At 45.8% G+C, this 23,668-nt stretch overlaps 1 protein-coding gene across 27 annotated transcripts in view; it reads left to right on the forward strand.

Annotated features, from left to right (window-relative positions):
• The window catches only part of LOC135896969 (uncharacterized), a 279,122-nt gene that overhangs the window by 225,534 nt on the left and 29,920 nt on the right, over nucleotides 1–23,668 (forward strand). For 17 of the 27 annotated variants that reach the window (XM_070526193.1, XM_070526203.1, XM_070526209.1 and 14 more), the window contains 10 exons: nucleotides 44–70; nucleotides 1,288–1,308; nucleotides 1,456–1,482; nucleotides 10,720–10,746; nucleotides 13,262–13,288; nucleotides 13,867–13,893; nucleotides 14,772–14,798; nucleotides 18,276–18,302; nucleotides 20,729–20,755; nucleotides 22,466–22,492. In XM_070526193.1, the coding sequence (XP_070382294.1) occupies nucleotides 44–70; nucleotides 1,288–1,308; nucleotides 1,456–1,482; nucleotides 10,720–10,746; nucleotides 13,262–13,288; nucleotides 13,867–13,893; nucleotides 14,772–14,798; nucleotides 18,276–18,302; nucleotides 20,729–20,755; nucleotides 22,466–22,492 (264 nt within the window). The remainder of the gene's footprint in view (nucleotides 1–43; nucleotides 71–1,287; nucleotides 1,309–1,455; nucleotides 1,483–10,719; nucleotides 10,747–13,261; nucleotides 13,289–13,866; nucleotides 13,894–14,771; nucleotides 14,799–18,275; nucleotides 18,303–20,728; nucleotides 20,756–22,465; nucleotides 22,493–23,668) is intronic. The other 10 variants (XM_070526215.1, XM_070526217.1, XM_070526216.1 and 7 more) reach the window with 4 other exon arrangements.

Below are 23,668 nucleotides of genomic sequence, written 5' to 3' on the forward strand. Positions count from 1 at the left end.
TATAGAAGTGATAAAGCTGCCTCTATGGGTTTGTTGTTTCCAGGTGCCAATATTTACACTACCAAGTGGGGTGAGTTGCTCGCATTGGTATGCAAATTTTTTTGCCGTCCTTTCGCATTTGGCAACCTCGTAATTCACTATAAACGGGACAATATATTATACTAGTGAAATGCGTTTTCTTTCTGTAGAAATCGCATTACTTGTTTTGCAACATTTTTGCTTCGCTGCATTCAGGGATTTAAACCAACTACACAAGGTAAAGTAAGTTTTATCTCATTTTACCGTCACAATGTATGTGTCGCCTACCACTAGTGAATACTGCTGCCCTGTGTCCCCGTTATATGAATGAGGAGACCATAACAAATTGTATAAATAGTCCTGGCTGTTGCGATTTTTTGTTTTTACATTCCTGTGGCCAGAATATGCAGAACAAGGTGAGGTATGTTGCACAGAAAGAAAGGGAGTTGCTTTTTGAACAGCTGTCACCCTCGATGTTCTCGTAATTTGTAATCATGTTGAAGAGGAAATTTTAAACGAAGAATGCTTTCTTGGATTAGAACCCCAAGATTTATTGCCCATCCTTCTACGTTTCTATATGTACAGGAGACCCAACCAACTTGCTCTGGTCCTGTTACTTTGGCTTGATTCCACTCCAGCTATTCTATGCCTAGCACATAGCTTATCAAAACAAAAATCAGGCTGTCCTTATTAAATCAACACTAGGACGAGTTTACGCATTGAAGCGATACAGCTGCTTTTGTAGGTCTGTTGGTTCCCGGCGCGGTGAGTTGCTCTGAATGGAATGCAGTTTTTTTTCACCATCCTATGGCATTTGGCAATATCGCAATTTTTTAAAAAACTGGCCACAAATACATTTCTTCCATGCAAAGACCCCAATCCTTATTTCCCACAATACTGTATTTCATTGCATTCAGGGATCAGGACCAACCAGCCTAGAAGCAGTAATTCTATCTTATTCCACTACCACTAATTTCTGATTCGTCTAGTGTTATTGAATATTCCAGTTGGCTGTTCTATTTATACAAACTCAGAAACCATAATATATCTCGGAGGAATAATGCAGAATCTGTTGGTTTGTTGTTTCTAGCGGCTAGAATCTACTGAGCCAGCCGGGCTAAGTTCCTCGAAAGAAATGGAATTTCTTTTTCCACACTTGAAGCTCTCGTAGTATGTAATGATGTTCAAAGATTAATTTAAAGAGAGTACTTTTGTGCTTAAAGTAAACATATACGATTTATTGTCTACCTCTTCTTTCATTTTATTTAGGGACCATCTGAGTCTGGCACTGTAAGTATGGCTCAGTTGCACTCCTTCTATTCTATGCGTAGCATATAGCTACTGAAAATAAAACCAGGCTGTTCTCATTTTCTAAACACAAACAGAATCTAATATATGGAATTGATATAGCTGCCTCTATCGGTGTGTTGTTTCCAGTGGGGAGAAACTACAAAACCTGGCGCGGTGAGTATCCCGCAAGTTAACGTTGTTTATTTTTTTTTCACCATCTTACCGCATTGCAATCTCGTAACTTGTTATAAACTGAACGAATTATTAGAACAGGGAAATACGTTTCCCCGGTGTAAAAACCCTATTCCTTATTTTCCACCATTTTGTCTTTCTTGCATTCAGGGACCTAAACCTACCAGCCCAGGCCCAGTGTGTTTTATCCCATTCCATATTCGTTAATGTCCGCCCCGTCTACCGCTAATGCATAACGCGGTCGTGCGTTCCACTTCTACAAACGGAAAGGGCATAATATAATTCAGCGGAACAATGCTGGTTCTATTGACTTCTTGTTTTCAGTGGTCAAAGACTACCAAACCAGGCGCGGTGTGTTCACCGAATGGAATTTGTGTATCCACAGTTGTCTCAGTTGCAGTCTTTGTAATTCTTTATAGAGGTTCAAAAGTGAATTCCAAGTGAACACGTTTCACGTTGGAGGGAAACGTCAGGATGTGTGCTGCGCAACTCTTTCATTCAATGTGTGCACGAAACCAAGCGAACTGGCTAGGGCTCCGTAAATTTGGTACAGTTCCACTCTCTGTATTCGTGCCTTGGATACCGCTAATGAAAATTTAACAAGGCTGTTCCTACTGTATGAACACAAATGCCATCTTATATATAAAGTGGATATGGCGGCCTCTATCGGTTCCTTGTTTCCAGCCGCCAGAAACTACGAGAACAACCGCGCTGTAGCTCGCATAGCAATACTTCCGTTATGGGCCCTGTTCAGGCTCTTGACTTGATACTATAGTTTGTTATAAATTTTCGAAGTCGCTAGAATGAGTGCATAGATTTGCTCTGTGTAAAGAAGCCCCAGCGTTCTGGTGCCACCCTTTTGTCTTTCTGTGCACATAAGCGATCCAAGCGGACAGGCTTAGGCGTAGTGAGCTTTATCGCACTCCTCTATGGCGAGCATATATATGCCGCGGTTGTCGCCGACGAATTTTGAAGCAGGCTTTTCTTCATATGCGATTGCGTAATCATTGATATAAATAGGCGCAATATTGCTGGCGCTATGCGTTTCTTGATTATGGCGGCCAGAAGCTACTGAAGCTAGTACGGTAAGTTCCTCCAGCGAAAATAGAGCTCCTCTTCTCGGAGATGTCACTCGTAAATTTCCGATACCTTCTAGTTATGTTGGAAGGTCGATTCAGTAAGATGTTCTTTCTTCCGTCGTTGCTGCTCCAATTTACGTGGCGTTTATTTTTAGGGTGAATGAAACTTTGGAATATCACCCTCGGCACGTAGCATAATTGAGCTGCTTGAGCTGGATTGTTCGAAGAGGAGGACATTACTGGCATGAGAAATCTGAACCCATGTTCTGCTAATTAACAATCACTAAATACCCCCTTAATTGCTTTATGGCACATATTGTAATTTATTCATTGTAGCTCGTGACCCTGCAAGACGTATCCACTTGAAATGAATTTCCAGGATGACGCCTGTCTTGAGGTTTATTTCCCAAAGTGCGGAAAGAAATACATGGGCTCGCCAGTCACTTTCCTGCTTCAATACACAAAAGGGCGTTCCCTTTAGAAAGTAAGTGGAACAAGATTGCACTTTTATGGCAACTATGATGGCACATATCTCCAAACAGGCGTCATTCTGGAAATTCATTTAAAGTGGATACCTACAACTTGCAAGCTTACCGGCTACAACTCGTAAATTGCTAATTTGTGTCATCAAGTGATTATTTCAAATGAGAACTGGCGGATCTTTCCTAATTATTCAAATATGCGTATCGTGTTCTCGTGCAAGTAATGTTGGCCTCTGCAACAGTCTATCTTTATATTTATAGGTCATTTTATCTATAGGCTATTTATATCTATATGCATATTATATTACCTATATATGTTATCTATTATACTGTAATATAGATATATTATTATATAATCTATTTTATATGTTTTTTTCATAAATAGGCTATTGTTATCTGCAAGAGGCTATTTTCAAAAATTACGCAAATCTTCAAAATGATCCCCTGTATGTAGTCCCTCATCTGTAGAGCGCAGCAGATACGTGTCCGTTCCGGCGGGGAGCTTCGGGGTTGTCCCTCGGCGTCGTCGTAACCCAGCGAACGAACACAGCGAAGGATGAAAGAACGAACGCGCAGCAGCCATAGCGAAGAGAGCGCGAGAAGGAAAGCGGAGGAGGAAGGTACGGCGAAAGCGTGAGAAGGGTAATGCCGCGCAAGACGGGCTCTGTGGCGGCGACGATGGCCACGAGATGGCGCCGGAGAAGCTCACGTCATACCTTGCTGGTGAAGCAGCGCACTGACACGGACACAGTGAAGACAAACAGGAAAAGACGACACTCGCTCCTGTTTGTCTTCACTGAGTCCGTGTCAGTGCGCTGCTTCACCAGCAAGGTATGATGATCACTCACCAACTAGCCCAACTTTCCAATTTACTGAAGCTCACGTCGTCTGCATGGAAGCAAAGCGCTGCATGAGGAGATGTCTTTCTGCGGCGTCTGCGGTGAATCGCGCTGACGCGCCACCAACGCGCTGCCTATCACGACCTCCCGATTAGCGAGGCAATCGCGCCACACTTCGCTCCCTTTGTAATGTGCCGCACGGGACAGATTGTCCACGCCGGCCAATACATCGCAAAATGAAAACACGTATACAGCTACGCTCAAATTTCGCATTAAGGCGTGTCGTAATAGTCGGTGAAATTAATTTTTCTTGACTACATCCATGAAAGAAAGCCATCAGGCAATGGCACTGTTACTTTGTTTGAATTTCACTCCGCGTTTTGTGTCTTGGACATCAGTATTAAATATGGAACTAGGCGGTTACAATTACATTTTTACGGGACCATACTGTACACTGCTCCATATGGACGCTGCCTTTCCGCCGGCTCTTGTTGCCGCGCCTCTGACGTATGCAAATGTTGCAGTGAAGCCACGTCCTCTGCCACTACTGCCCCCCCCCCCTCCGCACTCGCTGCCCCCATCCACCAATTCTACCGCCAGTGACGCTGCATTTTCGGAGGCTCTGCCGCAGTACGCAAATCCCTGGTGCACTGCAGAGATCCTCCCGATCTGGTACGCTTTGCGGAATTCCGGCTCCTGATGCGCGCTTCTGTAGCCAGCGCTTATCGGCGACCACGAGTGCACCGAGACATCCCGACTAACCAGCCAGAACGAGAACATGAATCACTTGCCCGTGATGCCCAGTCAACTTCTGATGTCCTACCTTTTCACTTCTCGTCTCTCGAACTCACCGCGCCGCCGTTCCCTTTCGCCTATGCGCCGCTGTCCCAGTGCGCTTGAGGCGGAAAACTGACTGCCGCAGCTTCTGGGGCCCGAAGTGCCCAGTCGTCCATATGTTTGAGTCCTCACTCGGACCCCATAAATGGTATGGAAGAGTTTGCTGAAGGTGCGCGAACTCTTACGCTTGTGGGCGCTGGTGCCGCTATTTCTGTAAAGAGTCATAAGCTCTGGCACTCCATCCGTAAAGTGAGGACGCCACCTACACGGTGTTCTCTTCGTACTGCGAGTGCGAGACGTATTCTACCCTTCGCAGCATGCATGGCCAAGGTGCCCCATTCAAGGCGTAAAATTCAAGGCCTGTTGAGTTTCTTGTGCTGGGTTGTGTTCCGATAATCTGATTCTTGCGTGGGATACCATGTCGCGTAATCACGCTGTCATCGTTTGCACTCGTGCTCACGTAGAGCTCTCTGTATTTTGTGAGATGCCTTCCGCCTATGTGGGCCTTCCTGGTCATATAAAGCTACTCATCGCTAATACTCACTTGCTGCCTCCCAGTGCCTTCGCTGTTCCCGTTTGCCGTTCTGTCCTTTCCGACGCCACCGTTCTGTTCACGCCGTCTCGCATATTTCGCTGCCCTTACACTACGTCACTGTCATTCGTGCTTCATTAGGATAATTCCGGACTACATGTCTGCAACCACAACTCCAGCCCTCTCACTTTGTAGCGTAATTAAGCACTTGGCAGCGTTCAGCCTGTACACGCTGATGGTATCGTGCTCCTTGAACCCTCCTATGCTGAGATAAAACATCAGGTGAACGCCCTCACACTTCACCTTGCATCTAACACATGATTCTTTTCACCGTTCCATCCACAGCGACCTCACTCCGGCTCAACGGACGCAGTTTCTTGCCCTTATACATGAATCCCGCACTTCATTTGGCTTCACGCAAGCGTCTCTTGACCGAACTGATTCGGTTGCTCACTCGATTGACAGTGGAACTCGCTGGCTGGATGGCTATGAGCGTCTCTTTTGGAAGGGGTGGTAGGTAGCGCCACCAAGCTCTTGTTAACCTAATTCCCAATCTCCTACCTATGTTCAGAACAAAAACAAAAAATAATGAAGAATTCCTATCACCAAGTTTTCTGTAACCCTACTCGGAACTTTGTTTTTGTATGCCTCCATTGTCTGTCGTTTGCCTACTTTCTTTCACCTATCTTCCTACCGCCTCTTACTGATCTCTATGGTGGACATGTTTGCTCTCCCCCTGTTATTCCTGAACCGAAGGGTGTCCTGGAGCATATTCACTCTCTCAATTGCCTGTTAAATCAAATAAAGGGCCCCCTCCAGCAGTATACATTTCCCTGGATGCTCTCACCATCGCAGACATGCCTTCGCAACAGCGCAAAGACCCCTGGATCGCATTCCCCTTGAAAGTTTTCTGCGCCTCTTCACCCGCTGGACAAGCCCCGTGGCCTTCGCCACCAATCCATACATTTTGCAATACGGTGTGCACTTTTATACCACCGCAACTACCAGGAGGACACAGGTAAATGGCTTTAAGTCATACCCAAGCACTTGCGACCCGATCTGTGTGCATACTTCTATGTCGACTCACAACATGACCACGCCGGCGGGCTTAAAATGCATGAGCGGCTCCGCCAACACTACTATGTGGCGTGAGATGTGCACGTTTGGCCGTAAATATATTCGGTCTCGTCCCGCATGTCAACAACGGAAGAAGTTTCATCATACAGACGGTCAGCTGTAGCCTTTACCCATGTCCTGCCCGCCCTTTTGAATGCAATGCAACCAATCTTCATGGACCACTTCCATCCTCTGCTGCTGGAAATTAATTGTAGCGGTGGACCATCTCATGGTATACCCAGAAACGGCACCATTTCCTGCTGCTGGTGCTCGTGATGGCACTTCCTTCATCTTGCGGCATTCTTAAATCACGGTCATGTTGCGCCTTGGGGACTGCTGAGTGACAGATGTGTGTTTTTGTCCAAGGTCATACAAGAACTCCTCCGCTCGTGCCGTATTGTCCACCGCACTTCTACTGCCAACCACCTTCTAACAAATGGCCTCAGGAAACGTTTCAACCACACGCTGGAAGACATGCTCGCGATGTACCATTATTCTGACCATTATAATGGGACGTCGTTCTACCCTTCGTGACTTAGGCACGTAACACCATGACACGACAGGCTTTTCGTCACGTTTTATTTGAAATGGCCGCAACGCATCTTTCACACATGACACAATTTTGCCGCACTGCCCGGACGCCTCTTAATTCAGTCCAATTTCCGACATCGGACACCATGAAGAGTGCCGTCGGTAAGCTCATTCAGGTCCTACAGCCAAGCCCTCTAGAAAAATCGCTGCGACAACGATAAGCTCGTACCGAGTTTCGCCATCGGAAACCTCGTCTGGATGAGGCTACTGTTCCTATCTCCTGGCCTCACTCCCTAATTTGCGGCCTGCCAAATATCCCGGGCCATACTGTCTCCCGTCACCTATGTCATCGAGTCTGTCAACCCATCTTCACACAAACGCCGTCTTGGTCGCGACACGGTCTACGTTAGCCGCCTCAAGCCACGTCACAATCGTCTCATTCTTTCATCGCCTTGAGTCGCCAAGGGGCTCCCTTTAGCCGCGGGGGTTATTGTAATGAAGAATAAGAACAGGGACCAAGTTGTAGAGGGGCGCCATCTTCGTTGTAGGGCGCGAGCTGTTGGTGCCGTTGTTAGAGCTGTTGGTGCCGAGACCGCTGTCCTCTTGTTACTGTCCTGTTTTTCTCCGGCCGCATGCCGTTCATTAATTCTCCTGTCACACTTGACATTCTCGTAATTTGCGATAAAGCTGAGAAATCACTAGAATAAGAATATATTTTTCCGTACAATGAAAAACATCAATGTTTAGTTTCAACGATTCTGTCTACTGCTTGCATTCTGGGAAATAAACTAATAGGCTCAGCCACAGTAAGTTTTGTGTGATTTCACTTTCACTAGTGCATGCCTCAAGTCATATGGTCTTACCGGCCGTTCATGATGAGCGTTGATGGCAGCCCAACGCCATCTCAAGTGTTTTCCACACTATCGTGTAGCACAAACACAATTTCATCCCATCCGAACGTACAAGTAGCGAGGTTTTCTTTCCATTTATTCAAGGTTTTGAGTTTCACGTAAACAGCTAACGTCGGAACTGTTTCTTTTTCGCCACATCTCTTCTCTAAGGGGCGATACGGAATCCACGCGGCCAGTTTCAATCTTAAGGCCGACAAAAGCGGCGATGTAGACAGAAGTCGCGTGGCTGGTGACGAGGCCACGATCAGTGACGTCAGTATTGTTCGGGAGTCTGCATAAATCGGGCTGGAATAAGTGTTCTTATTCGTTTAGGTACTCTACATACAGCTAGTAGTAGTGTCTGCAAATAAAGGGTGTTTGTACTTCCTGGGTTCTTAATAAAAAAATTTGCTTCTGCTCAAGGGCAATCTTTCGTTTGAGCTGAAGAGAATGGCTTTATAACCCTGATTTACCGCCACTTCTTTTTTTTACCCTTCTATTTAACAACTAAAGTTCAGGCATCTTTTTCGCTGCTTAGTGATTACACCCTACAACATAGCGATAATTTTATGCAAGAAAAACTGCGAGCGTTACCGCGAAAATATACGACACACGACAATAAGCTTTAAACCAAAATATTAAGGAAGCCCTCTGTGAAACTCTCATAGAGATTCTGTTTCTTGCAAGGTATCATCGTGGGTGTTTGATGCGGTCTATGCCTCTATTAAGAAATCGAAACATTCCTTGTGAGTGTCTCGATTCCCCCATCCCACAATTCTTCCTCTTGAAGCCATCTGCAGCGTCAGTTGGTTGAGCATAATTTTTTTGACGGAGATGAAAAGCGATCCTGCAACGGTTAAGAATCGAGCTCCTCTAAATCACTAATACACGTTGAGTTTTAAGATAGTCAACCCGTTCTGATGGTGTCTTATAAAGGCATTGTGGTACTCCTCCGGCAGACGACTAACGACTACTGTAGAGGCTGGAACTTGAAAGTTGTCGCCGGAGACGGCAGGAAGCATTAGGCTCATGAGCGAAAAGTGCTCTTCGTTCAACTATAGGATTTGCTGTCAATAGTTGGTGCATTTAGAGCAACGGTAAAATCTTTCTTTGTCTTTGATTTGATGCCCATAAATAGTGGAAGACTTGAGTGGTTATGCAGGTCTTCGGTTCTGCTGTTGTCGTCACACGGGAACGCTCACCGTGCGTCCTGCCTAGCTTGTTTCGCGCTTTGGCGAAGCCAAGGCACACCACCGAGTAAGGCGACTCTCGACGTAAACAGTGCCGACGTCACAGTACCAGCCCTGTGGCTAAATGTTCCTCTACTATTCTGCCATGGCCGTCTTACGGCGTGGAGGACTTGCTTTCACTTAAGGTTCACCTTTTGTGTTATTCAATGTCAATGTGCAACGTACTATCAATGTGCTAGTCACATTGATAGTGGATCAAAGTAGAGCGCTACGACGGGTACACCTTCAATAGACGTTAGGTATATTTGCACTACCTGTTAGCTTCTTGTTCGCACATGCCTGAGAAACACATGCGCGTTGAATTCGTGAAATCATGTCATTAATGAAATAAGAAGATTGGTATCTTTTCTTTGAGGTATGTTGTGAACATGTTGGATAATTATGGATTACAGGAGGAAGGTTAATATGATATAGCGTTCGGTTGCTGCAGAATAATTTTTCACAAATTTTCTCAGAATGTCCTGCTATATTGAGCGCCCCAGAGTGGCCAATACAAGTTTATACAGAACAGCGGCGGACAGTGTAGGTTAGCATCTTCAATGTCGCATGGTTATCTCTTGAATGAACGCTGCGGTAGCCCGCTACAGCAGACGCCAGGATGTCAAAAATAGCATGGATTGTCTCTAGCCACAGAATGCCATTGGATGAACGAGAGATTTGTCGGGGGAAAAGAACACTGCGAAACATTCAATTGCGGTAGACCCTCCGTCATTCGAATGCTTTCTTTCCTGCGAGCAGTGTACAGAGTAACACGCTAACTAGCCTTTGCTTTTGCTGAAAACCGCAGTGTTTCGCACTCTGCAGGCGCGGCTGGTGCAGCGTTCTACAAACCCCGTGATTGAATCCCTTTGTAGGAGAACCGAAACATGATGCCTTGCTTGTTCCTTGATTTCACTGTCTTCCAGACTGGCGCTGAATGTGTCATTGGCGCTGTCATTTCGCTCTCGTGCGCTCGCGCTTTGTGCTCTAGCTAAGCGAGTAGCTTCGTATACTTCTCCCGCTCTCTAATCCAAACAACGCATCCACGACGACCGGCTGCGCGACTGACAAGTGAGTGGCGTGTCGCTAGCACATTTTTGTGGGTCAAGCGCTCAGCGCTTCTTCGGCCCGGCGACAGCCTCTCCATCGCCAGCAGCAGGCGCCTACTCTTCGGACATTACCGCCTTCAGCGCCGGCAGCGCGTTAAACCGTACCATACCCTACACTTGCTTGTCATCTTTTCGCGCTGAGACAGGGTTGCCTGCGCTCTTTTCAAAGCCAGTGGTCCGTGAGTTACGCGGCGCGGGTTTTGGCGCGGCTCGAGAGATGGCGCCACGCTGCACGACCAAGCTGGCAGCGTCCGGCACGAAGCGGAGGGTTATTTGTCCGAGATGGCACTTGCAGTGTGGTTCAGTTAAAAACAGGTTCATGAGCTGTGGTGGGGTGGGGTGTGCCGTAGCGAACATGCATTATGCCAATTTTACGGCTGTGGCTGTAGTATCATCTCCGACTAATCTACTTTGTCGGTAGCCATTTCGTGCTTGCGTCTACTCTCGATTACGGGAAAGCCATAACATTTGTCTTTCGCCGCTCATCCCAACTTAATTGAGGCCTCTCGAATATATGGCATGTGTAAGACTTAAGCGTGTTCGTTTTTTTTTCCTGCCTTCTTTCTACACTGCAGTCAGCACGCTCGACTTCGTCGGCCATGGTAAGTCACTCTCTTATACACCTTCATGCTTGCTAAGACCGACTCAGACGAAAGTTTTCTGGCCATATCAACTCTCCTTTCAATACATAGTTATTAGCACGCGCTCCCCCTTGCAATTTTCTTTCCTTCTCTATCGCGGCCTTTTGCCTTAAACAAAACAACAAAAATCTAGCCTAGCTTGCGTAAGAGCCTTCTGCGGAACCATTTACAATGGTCGGTTTATTTCCTTCACTCTCCAATGTGACTTCACGTGAAGACCCTTTCCTATTGCAATACCGGATAAACTTATTGTTGCTTCTGATCAAAAATAACGTACAGCGCAAAGGACAAGGACAGCGATAGACGACATACACAGCGCTGTGTATGTCGTCTATCGCTGTCCTTGTCCTTTGCGCTGTACATTATTTTTGATCATGAATTACCAACTAGCCCAAGCAACCACCCTAGTTGCTTCTGATGGTCATTCCCCATTTTCTAGAGACCAGATTTGTCGTCCCCACGGACGGTAATGGGCGAGATCACCAAATTGCACCGGTGTGGGCTGGGGCGCCCCAGTGCGCTGTTTCGTGCAATCATGGTCGCCCCAGGGGGCCCCGGTGCACGCTGGTGCGATCTGCCGAATTCGGCATAAGTATTTTCTTGATGGTGTTCTCACTGCTGCTGCTAGATTCACGCTTACTCTGATCGCCTCCACGGCGTAGCAGTGCACCTGAAAACCACAGTCAGGCCGAGGACGAAAGATTGACGTACTTGCTGCTGCTGCAAGTCAGCCGTCTATCACGCCTTGGCGCCTACCGCTATTTGCCTAGCTGCCAACTCCCCTACGCTCCCACGTTAACGCGACATGTAACGCGCTATTTTTTATGCGATGCAGGCTTGTGAACCATATCGCTGTTGACAATACAATCCAACTTAACTGGGCGCACTACTTGAACATGTGGGATGTGCTTGCATCCACACACGCAGTGGGAACTAAAGAACATTCTAAGATTTATCCTTTTTTTTATACTGTTAACTCAAGAGCGTCAGCTCTTCCTATAATTCGAATTGGCAAAATAAACTAAATAGGATCGAACCAACTCTACAGGACGTTATCTTCGCTTCCATCTTCCACTCCACCCTGAATTGAGAAATGTAGGGACTTCTGGAACAGGCGAATCGCACGTGATGCTAACTGGCTTTGACGCTTTAAACGTACAATCGAAGCTCGATCAGTAATTTTTTGCTTAATGACCACCAAGCAAAGCTTCTTTTTTTTTTATTTGGCTGGCACGTACGCAGTGGAGGAAAACAAAGCGCAAGACAATGCGTTCCTGTCTCGCTTCCGTCGGCAGGCACGCGTAAAGCGAGCTTCACTGCATAAATATGTCCACGTTCAATTCAACGGCGAAATTTAAAAAAAAAAAACGTTACGAATACTGATAAGTGACTGCACCTGCTATACGAGGCTCAAGTTCTTCACGTATGCGCGCTAAGATAAGATGCTAAGACGATAAGACGCTAAGATGAGGCGCTTTTTGTGCGCGGTTAATGCTATGAATACAAATAGCCGCAGCGCATGTTGCATGGATTTACAAAGACCCTCATCTTGCCCGGCTTCATTTGCATGTGATTCCGAGACGACCAATGTCATAGCAAAACGCAACAGCGGCCTCTACTTGGACCTAAAGTTGCCCTTCAGTATAGTACGAATAGTCCTATGATTTAGACCAGTGTCGATGACATTATTCAGACATTCTGTCACAAATAAATTCAATTATGGGGTTTTACGTGCCAAAACCACTTTCCGATTATGAGGCAGGCCGCAGTGGAGGACTCCGGAAATTTCGACCACGTGAGGTTCTTTAACGTGCACCTAAATCTAAGCACACGGGTGTTTTCACATTTCACCCCCATCGAAATGTGGCCGCCATGGCAGGGATTCGATCCCACGACCTCGTGCTCCGCAGCCCAGCACCATAGCCACTGAGCAACCACGGTGGTACATTTGGTCACAAGTTTTAATTCTTGATGCCTTTGAACGTCATCGCACAGAGTAACATTCTTAACGTTCTGCTTGCGTAACAGTCCAAAAACAAATTCGTCAAATCTATCTCCATGCGCCTATAATGGCTAAATAGTTTTCCCGCTGTGCCATCTCGTGTAACTGCCAGAGACTACTGCTTTAGTCGTGCAAAATATGCTTGATTTCACAGATTTTATTTTAGCAACGATCATGCGGTGAAGTTGTGCCGACAAATGACAGAATGTCAACTTTCGTGTAACTTCATCCTCTTTCGTTGACACAGGACGTAGAAAGCATTCCATCACTTTTGCCTTTCGTAGTACTTCTCTGTAGCTGACGCCAGCTATAGGCTCAAGGCTGGCAAGAATGGAGATTTTACTGCGTAGCCTTATATATGGTCATGATAACGAGATGTCGCAATTGATAGAACACATTATACCGAACTAAGTACTTTTCCACCTGTAACAATAAAGCGGCAGTTCTAACAGTTTCCTCGTTTTTGCATTTTAGAGAACCGATACTTCTGGTACTGAAACGGTGAGTCGCTCCTTTTTGAAAATGTTACATTTAATATTTGTATAATTTTTCATCTGCACGCTTCATATTTCTCTACAAATTATATTGAACGTGTCTTATTGAAATAGCCTTTTTTATTAGTGCATGTTTCTATAGAAATAACACGGTAGGTCTTCCCGAGGATCAGGAGATCTTTCTGGATAAATTATTTTCAAGCGCAAACGTTAAATGCAGCAACGAGCAGAAGCACTTTTCGCTATGCACTTAAATATAGGTAATCTACAAATTTAAGATATCGTATGGCAGATCATGTTCAAGTTAACGTGACTGTCTGCAGCACAATATCGACAGCAACCATAGTAACCCCAAAGTTAAAAGTTATTTGTGGTTATCTTCCCACCCACTCTTTAGACACAACAAACTACTGCTTCAGAAAAAAAAATACTCTTCTTTCTTAACCTTCTCCTTGCGTAATTGTCCAATAAGAAATTCACTAAATCTGCAGGTAACTATTAGCACTGAGCCTTGCAACTCCATATCAACACAGAAATGCTCATTATGCTTCTTTCGTGAATGCGCATTCCTCCATCCACTGATAGCCGACAGAAACGACTGGCTCCGAAACGGTGAGCGCTTGTTTGTTTCGATGTCTTATACGTTGCAATTAGGAAGTTAATTTTTTTGGCTAATTTGGCCGTTGAGGTAATTATTAGCATCCTACGACGACAGGATACGCAGTCGCGCAGTGACACTAGGGGCTCGTAGAGAGGGAAGGACAATTATGTCTCTTTGGCACTGAATACTAGTGGTTCAGTCGTGGTAGATCTTTTGATGATGTTTGTTTGCTGGTCCATTGTTATAAACAAACACAGCAATCGTACAGCGATCACTGAAAAGCATGCCCAGCACAGCAGCCATCCAACTATATGTCGTCAGTTTTGCCTCAGCACCGACACGTGCATCTCTAGGACGTTCGCCACGCTTGGTGCTTTCAGTTTATTCTGCTACCACCACGTCAGAACTTTTAGAAACGCTGGCTTTCGTAGGAAATGGTTGCTTTTTTTGTTTTTTCTTCAGATATCTCCTCTTCAGGTGTCTTGCAAGTAATAGACGTTCAGACGTGGAGATGGTTCTCAATTTCCTACAGTGTGCTACGTTAAATCGGGGTTTCTTTGGTTGTGCTAAAATAGAGGTCCCCAGGGGTGCGATCTTGTACGCGTTCCAAAATAGAACGGAAGCGGTGCGTTCTTTACGTCGCGAAATAGGCGGTCCGTTCCATTGCATTCGTCCGATAGCCGACGACACGGAATGATTGACAGCAGATATCACGTCACAATTGACGTCATGGCATTCGTCACGGTTCAAATTGACCAATCGTGTGTGGCTAGGTAGAACGGACCGCCTCCGTTCTATTTTGGAACGCGTACAAGATCGCACCCCTGGTGAACAGCAATGACCGAATATTTTTTGGTAACTGACTTTTGTTTCCCCCGCTTCCAAATAGGAACCGGAAACACCCAGCACTGAAAAGGTAAGTGTTTCGAAGCACTCAGTTCCATTGCGTATTTCGTGTACGTATGACCAGATACGTAGATTATTTGCCCACCAATTTGTTTTAAATTCTAAGAACATGTCACGGTGCTTTTGTATCCAATATGCTTAGAGTAGTTATCATCCTACAATTCAAAACCTCACTTTCTTTTAGTACTATGGAAATTATAATGATTCGGCTAAAATACTGAGTATTCGCGTGCGAATTAAGCCACGTGAAGTTAGGAACACACCAAAATGTTCCATCTTCTCGGTTTGTGGGCCGATGTCCTGGGCGCCAGGAACGACCGCATCAGGAAGAGCAAAATTTGAGAATTTGCAATTTTTTCTTCTCTTTACGCCTTTCTTAATAATCACCATGCAAACAACCAAGTTGTCAGACGTGGTACTATCATGGTACTATGTAGTGACGATACTATCATGTAGTCCTGTATATATGCGCAAGAAACACAGACCGTGCGTACCCACCCCCTTTAGGCGTCTTTGAACCCCACAAAGAACAGGTTTACGCAGCGTTAGTATTCGTGTTCCCGGACTTAACAAAAAAAAAACGCGGATGTACAAGAAAGCTTGCGCACATCTATGATGTGTCAAGTTGCACTACACGACAGGCATCATTTATCCGCTTAAGAACGAACTAAGTCTTACTAATCACGTGCTAGGCTTCAAAGCCCGAGACACGAGTCGCCATTTTTTGCCTGATTACAGAAGTATCAAAATCAATCGGTTCACGCGCCACGATCGTATATTTTAGGCAGAGCAGTTTGAGAAGTTTGCTCCGCTGTTCGTACTATACGAGAACTCGCTGGGAGCTTGGTCTATGACAAAAAGCCTAGCACGAGGGAATCACGTGGCAGCGCAATTAATGTTACCACGTATTTATCTTCCAGCCACCAGATCATACACCTTATGTGACGTTAAGCTTAAATTTTTTTCCCTGCTCTTTCGGTGAGACGGCAGAAACTTGCAAAGGGCAGCATAGTATAGCGGTCGTACAACTTGCTCACGTTACCAATGTGCCGATCTTTGCTGTGCGACCAATTTCATGAACAGAGATAGGCCTGCAGACTCTGAGATTTTACTCTAATCCGAATAAATACGTTCATGTATGGATTCCACGTAAATGTGCTACATTAACGAACGATCGTCTATGTAAGTGAGCATGAGTGGTGCCACAATATCATTTGTGCTTATCAAATGTGCTTATCTATATCAAGTGGGCATCAGCTATTGTGAGTAGTTGATTGTGGAGAGTGGTTCACATTGTTTAAGCCGCACGTTCTCATCCAAAACCTATAGGAGGAAATAATTACCATGCCAGAGTCGGCAGTGGGGAGCCGGTACGGCACTCTGGCGAGGACTCGAATGAAGGCAGAACAAGTGTCAACTTGTAATTTAGGCTTCTCTGATCCTTCTGGCTTCTTACAGACAGCTTCCTCAGGTCATAGTTTCATTCAATTTACCATACATAACTTTGCGAGGAATCCCCTACTTGCGCCTCTACTTCTCAAAGTTCATCTATCAGAACAATTCACAGACGAAATTTGCTCGCATGAATAAACCATTAGCACGTGAACTTGGTTAAAACACGTTGGTGGGCTAGTTGGTTAGAATCCATGGTAGAGTGTATAAGCGTGACTGGACGAGGACGTAGAAAGAAACAGATACACAGACACAGCGCTTGACTTTCAGCTATAGATTTTATTTTGGCATGCATCAAGATATATATACCGTGCGAGCGGAAACAAACGTAAAAGCAAAAAGGAACATTGAGTGGTGCATTTCAATGAACCGAACACGTGTGTTCGGTTCATCGGTTTGATTTGGTTCATGTTCGGTTCATCGAAATGCACCACTCAATGTTCTTTTTTGCTGTTACGTTTGTTTCAGCTCGCACGGTATATATTTATCGATGCGTGCGAAAATAAAATCTATAGCTGAAAGTGAAGCGCTGTGTCTGCGTATCTGTTACTTTCTACGTCCTCGTCCAGTCGCACCTATACACTCTACCATAGCACGTGAGCTTCAATGATTCAAATTTTGAAGCAAATGGTGGTCTAAATTATCCTGGTTGATTTACCAGCCATAACTTACGCTAAAAAAGTGAACTATTTGTCAACTTAGCTCACAGAACTCCATAAAAAAATGTAGAGAGCGTACGTAATCATGCTACAGAAACGTCGTTTCAAAGCACTGAGCAAGACTCATTGCCCTTTATAATCTAACTGTCATGCCAATAATAGAAATCGGTAACGCCTATTTTTTTAATAGGTACGGAAACCCGTGCAGCACCTTATGCTTTGTTGTTACCTAATTAAGAAACGCTTTCTCAACACTGCATATAGGCACAGTTTGTGCCCTTTCTCTGCCGCTGCTCCATTCTCATGTTCCCAATGTATTTTCGTTTTGACTGTCGACGTACGAGGGACAAACATTATTGCTAATGCTCAAGATGCCTCCTAATTCAATTGGAATGCGAAACGCGAAATGCGAAGGTTTTGGGTTCGGTTCCCACCCGCGGCAAATTGTTTTTTCATCCACTTTAATTTTTCCATTTATTTATCGTTTCTTTATTTCGTTTATCAAGCACAAGTAATTCCCCCTATATTTGCCTTGGTGTCAGTGTTTGTTGGCTTCCTATGATATATCGTAATTCAATTGCAATTTACTTCAGAATATTTTTTCTGTAGAACGGTATGGAAAACAAGATGACGATATTCCTCATTTTACGGAGTCAGCTATGCCTGCATCCAAATAAGGTGTATTTTTTCAATGATTTACGCCTTTACGGCTGAGAAATTTAGGCGCGGTTACCCATTCCACAGATTGACTTTGTCGGCAAATATCAAAGACTAACATGCCATGGAGAACGCGTTGGGGCATATAAGCAGTGACACATAACGCAAAAGTAATGTTCAGAGCTCAAGAGAGTACGACATGAATCGTGTGAACCACGGTACGTTTTACGCTACGTGCAAGCGAAAACCTTCAACTTTCAGTCTTCAGTTCCGACATCAAACGATAACGGCCCTGCTCGTGTCTATGGCTCAATTATTTTTGCGTTTGCTCTGAGTGCTTCACTGAGTAGCTAAAGGCTGACATCGCTCTGAACACCCGTAAAAGACTTAAACCTGTAGACTCCATTTCCTGCGATTGCCGTACATGCGAACTCCCCGTAGCACAGATCACCCAGTTCCACTCACTCGTAGTGTCGCTACAGTCACATTTCTGTGCGGATAAGTTTCAGTTGGTGTGGAGTGAACGACACCGTTTCTTTTTTTTTCCACATATTTAGGAGCCTAAAGTTACAGAAACAACCATGGTAACTTTCTGCCTATGCAAACTACGTGGCACGCAAAACACGTGGTTTGGGGTCTCTTGGCTTGCACGTGTGCCATTTAAGCATCGAACGTTCAGTTTATCTTGACAAGAAATTTGCAATTCACTTTCTCCACAGGAGTCGGGAGACACAGAGATTACGACGGTAAGCGCACAAAATTGCATGACGTCACTCAGGTGAACCTTTCTTTCTTTACACATCGTCGGCATTGAGGTTTTCTTTCCGATATATAATATATACAGCAGTAGTACGACCCTTGCAATATTTAAACTTCGGGCGAAGATAACGCGAGTGAAAACAGCGATGCACCACACAACAATGTTTCGTGTGCAGAGACAAAAAAATGGAGGACGCTTAAGCTTCGTCTTCAAGAGTGGAACGCGACAGCGTTCGCGTCGACCCGCCAAGGGGTGTAAGACAATGGGCTATGGCGCAGCGACTACGCGCCCCGCATCGGACGCGGTGAGCGTCGAGAAACACAGTGTTCGGCGCGGCAACGAAATGTGCGCCTGAGCAAGCGACGCACGCCTGAGGCTTATGGTACGTCCACACTAGCGACAAAAACGCGCGCGACACAACGCGCGCGGCGAGCGGTGCTGTCGCGCGCGGCAAGATTCACTAAAAGCGGCAGCAACGCGCGGCAAACGCGCGAATGGGTGCGAGACCCATTTTTCGCGGCAGACGCGAAACGTCCACCAATCAGAAGCGAGCCGCTTTACGAGCCGCGCTGTTGTGGCGCCACCTGTCGCATAAGCAAAGAATCATAATCTATGGGCTCTGAGACTGAACAGTGACACGCGCGCCGTAAAATCTCAGAGGCCATTTCCAGTCAAGGGGGCTGTTTTTGTTAAGCCTTACCACACCGCCACTCAGGCGTCGACGAAGAATTCGCCTCGCAATGGAGGCGTTTTTGGAAACCGTTCGCGGATATGCGTACCTCTATGATAAATCGAGCGTCGGACAAGGAGCTGCGCGCCAACCGCTGGCACATTATGGACAGCAGTTTGGCATGACAGGTGAGTAATTGGTGAAGGTGGGGAAGCAGAGTGCGCGCCTGGCCCTCAGTGGCCCTGTACCGCACCCAAAACTTTCTCGTCCGCTGTCTGGCACGTCGGCGTCGCACAGGTAACGAACAAACAAGTATTATAGTGTCCACAGTCACCAGTAGCTCCTCGTCCGTATCCGACATGCCTGAGCGTGGCCGGCAGTGGCGCAAAAAAACACAGACACTTCCGATGGAAGACGAAATGGGCAGAACGGAGAGCGCGTTGTCGCGAGAAGTATCGAATGGAACGAGACAACGCGGGACTCCACGGGCCGCTGCCGCGTGCCGCAAAACGCGACTGTGGACTTGCCCGCACGCGTCTGCCGCGCGGTCGCTTGCCGCGTGCGGCGTGTCGCGCGCGTTTTTGTCGCTAGTGTGGGCGTACCATTAGAAACAGCTCGTTTCTAAGGCAACACCGCATTCACTAGAGGCGCTTTTGTACCGCTTTGAAGCATCGAACTCGTGGTTGAGTGGTAGCGTCTCCGTCTCACACTCCGGAGACCCTGGTTCGATTCCCACCCAGCCGATCTTGCAAGTTGTTTTTTATTCATGAAGTGCCTGCTGGGATTTATCGCTCACGGGCAACGTCGCCGACACCGGCTTTTCTGCGACACGAGCTCCTTAACGCTGTCGCGTTAAAAATGCGCTACGAGTAGCCAAAATGTAAACACTTGCACCGGACCGTGCGCGAGGAAGAGGCATGCGGGAAACAACAACAAGGAATAAATTGCGTAGCAGAAATTGTGCCCGAGACTGCCGAGGCAACAAAGGTATAGTCCAACACGCGCGATACATACTTCTTACACTGCACCAAGGGTGGTAACACAATAGGAATGAAGGAACGTCTTGAAAAACCACAAGACGTTAAGACGAAAGGCACAATTTCTAGATCCCGAGCTAGGCACGACAAGAGAAGCGATGAAGTAGCGCCTCTATTCACGTGCAAACCACTTAGTGGAGTAACGAACACATTATTGGAGATAAATAAATACTTTGCGCCCACGGTCAATATGCGCTCCAGTCATGGTCCCATGCATGTACATGGAAAAAACATATCAGTGCATGAAGCATCCCGGGGCACCATTTCCACATCCCAACTTTTCCTTGTTAGTCGGTCTGTATGGTCACCGCGGCGGTAATAACGTTGTGGCTTTATTAACTAACCTTAATTGACATTCGGTTTTAGGCATCCCCGACCACGGCGAAAATAAATTGATTTCTTGTTTCAACAGTCATCACCACCGATGTTCTCTTAATATATTATAAGGTTCTAAAGTAAATTCCAAGATTGCACTTGTAGTAACACCCCAAGTACGATTGTCCACTGTCCTTTCGTTCAATATATACAGGAAACCGGACCAACTGGATCTGATACTGTAAATTTGCATTGATTACACTCCCTCTATTCGATGTCCAGCACATCGCTTATGTAAAAAAAAAATCTGGCTATTCCTATTATGTCAACACAACGACGACATTAGATATAGAAGTGATAATGCTACCTCTATGGGTTTGTTGTTTCCAGGTGCCAATATTTACACTACCAAGTGGGGTGAGTTGCTCGCATTGCTATGCAAATTTGTTTTGCCGTCCTTTCGCATTTGGCAACCTCGTAATTCACTATAAACGGGACAATTTTTTATACTAGTGAAATACGTTTTCTTTCTGTAGAAATCGCGTTACTTGTTTTGCAACATTTGTGCTTCGCTGTATTCAGGGATTTGAACCAACTACACAAGGTAAAGTAAGTTTTATCTCATTTTAACATCACAATGTATGTGTCGCCTTCCACTGGTGAATATTGCTGCCCTGTGTCCCCGTTATATGAATGAGGAGACCATAACAAATTGTATAAATAGTCCTGGCTGTTGGGATTTTTTGTTTTTACATTCCTGTGGCCAGAATATGCAGAACAAGGCGAGGTATGTTGCACAGCAAGAAAGGGAGTTGTTTTTTGAACAGTTGTCACCCTCGATGTTCTCGTAACTTGTAATCATGTTGAAGAGGACTCTGGTCCTGTTACTTTGGCTTGATTCCACTCCAGCTATTCTATGCCTAACACATCGCTTATCAAAACAAAAATCAGGCTGCCCTCATTATGTCAACACTAGGACGAGTTTACGCATTGAAGCGATACAGCTGCTTTTGTAGGTCTGTTGATTCCCGGCGCGGTGAGTTGCTCTGAATGGAATGCAGTTTTTTTTTTTCACCATCTTACGGCATTTGGCAATATTGTAATTTTTTTAAAAGCTGGGCACATCATTGGAATACAGAAATACATTTCTTCCGTGCAAAGACCCCAGTCCTTATTTCCCACAATATTGTCTTTCATTGCATTCAGGGATCAGGACCTACCAGCCTAGAAGCAGTAATTTTATCTTATTCCACTACCACTAATTTATGACTCGTCTAGTGTAATTGAATATTCCAATTGGCTGTTCCACTGATACAAACTCGGAAACCACAATATATCTCGGAGGAATAATGCAGAATCTGTTGGTTTGTTGTTTCTAGCGGCCAGAATCTACTGAGCCAGCCACGCTAAGTTCCTTGAAAGAAATAGAATTTCCTTTTCCACACCTGAAGCTCTTATAATATGTAATGAGGTTCAAAGATTAATTGTATTGAAGGCAGCGCAGACAGCCCTTACCCCTTCAACAAAGGGGCTCCACTCTAAGCTCATCCTGGAGAAGGCCTAATGAGCTCGGTGTTGCTCTTGATGTGATGATGGCACTGCCCTTTAACTGCGTTGCTAGTCGCGATGAATTGCTTGAGAAACGCCCTTCCACTGCAGTTAATCCGGAAAGAGGCTAAGTCATGGTTGGGGGCGGCGCCACAATCGAAGACGAAAAAAAAACGGTACGATCGCTTCGGCGCTTGCGTTGTCTCCAACTGTACATCTAAAGCAGCTTGTCCAGGCCTCTACTTTTCTAAAACGCTTAGTTCCCCATGGTTCCATGTTCTGGTTCACGAATGGCCATGGAGTGTTGTACTAACGTATATTAACAACTTAAGTCGGCAAATGGCGCTGTCATTCAGTATCATATGCCGCTTGCAGAGTAGAGTGTAAGAAACGTTCTCAAGTACGGGCGAGCATTATCCGTACGGGGAGTCATTCTCACGTACGCTATCGCAAATTACTCATTCGTGTCTTTTGAGCGAATCACAAAGCTTTTCGCAATCGCGTTCTACAATTGCACGTAATTAAATGGAAAGGGTGCTTTCTCGCCCACTGATTTATTCTTATTTCCTTTGTCCGTAGGAACCGGAAGTTACGGGATCAGGAACGGTAAGCACGGATATTACAAGCTGCGTATCAGCCGACGTTCGCCGAACGTCCGTTTGCATACATTTATGGCGTCATGGCTCCGGCTCCTGCCAGTGGTTACGACGTTCGTTTTATTAGAGCATTCTACACGCAAACGGATTAACGACCATTTTTTTCCTCCCCCTGCTTTCTCGTAGACACCGGAGACTCGAGTACCGGAAAAGGCGTTTGTTGCGTTTCACACAAATCCTGACAAGGCTGAAGTAATGTATGACAGGAACAGGTCAGGAAAGAAACCTGATTCACTGCGATACTCTGCGGTCGCATGACTGGGCGAGAGAAGAGTAACCGATATTTTACTCCGTTGAGTACGAGAGGCTTAGTTAAGATGTTTTCTTTTTCATTTCCACGTGATCAACAGTCCCGCCCACTCATTAGAGGTCTGCTTCCTGCCCTAGTAATCGTAACCCCTCACAGGACAATGTTCCGCTATGCCTAAGTCCGGAATCTCACTCTTGTTGACAGTTGTTATCTACTAAATCCTTGATTTCTCGCCCATTTGCTTGCACAAAAAGTTGACATGATCGGCAGGAAATTGGTCTTTTGAAGTGAGTCAGGGTGACCTCCCGATGTCAGCTTTGTCACGTTTTTACACTGCAGCCTGTGTTCTTCGTTTGATGAAGTACTGTAGCCATTAAAAGAACTCTCTTGACTCTGCACAGTGCATATATCTCATATTTTCAAGCAAGTCATCAAGAGTATTCGGCGCTCGTAGTTCGACATCGTGCTGCATGCTCTTAAAAATTGTTAATATTGTTACGTAGGAAGACACCGACGAAAAGCTATTTACAAGTATATTTACAAGGCAATACGCCGCAGTTGACCAAGAGGCAACAGCCCGCGCTAGCTTCCAAACGTCGTCTTCGTCTTCTTCCTTCTCGGCTCTTCGTCATTGGGAATACTACCCCGTAGCACTACCCCCGGCGGCAAAAGCGCCGTCTCGGAGCGACTAAAGGCTGGGCTCTGAAGCAGTGTAGTAGCTCTTGAGCCTACTGACGTGCACGACATCACTAGACGCCAGAGTAGATGACAACGTTGAGCTCACAGGAGCAATTTCATAAGTCACAGGCGTCACCTGGCGCAGCACGCGGTAGGGCCCTGTGTATCGCGAAAGGAGCTTTTCGGAAAGTCCAACGT

This window comes from Dermacentor albipictus, chromosome 9 (assembly GCF_038994185.2).
Source record: "Dermacentor albipictus isolate Rhodes 1998 colony chromosome 9, USDA_Dalb.pri_finalv2, whole genome shotgun sequence".
Lineage (NCBI taxonomy): Eukaryota > Metazoa > Arthropoda > Arachnida > Ixodida > Ixodidae > Dermacentor > Dermacentor albipictus.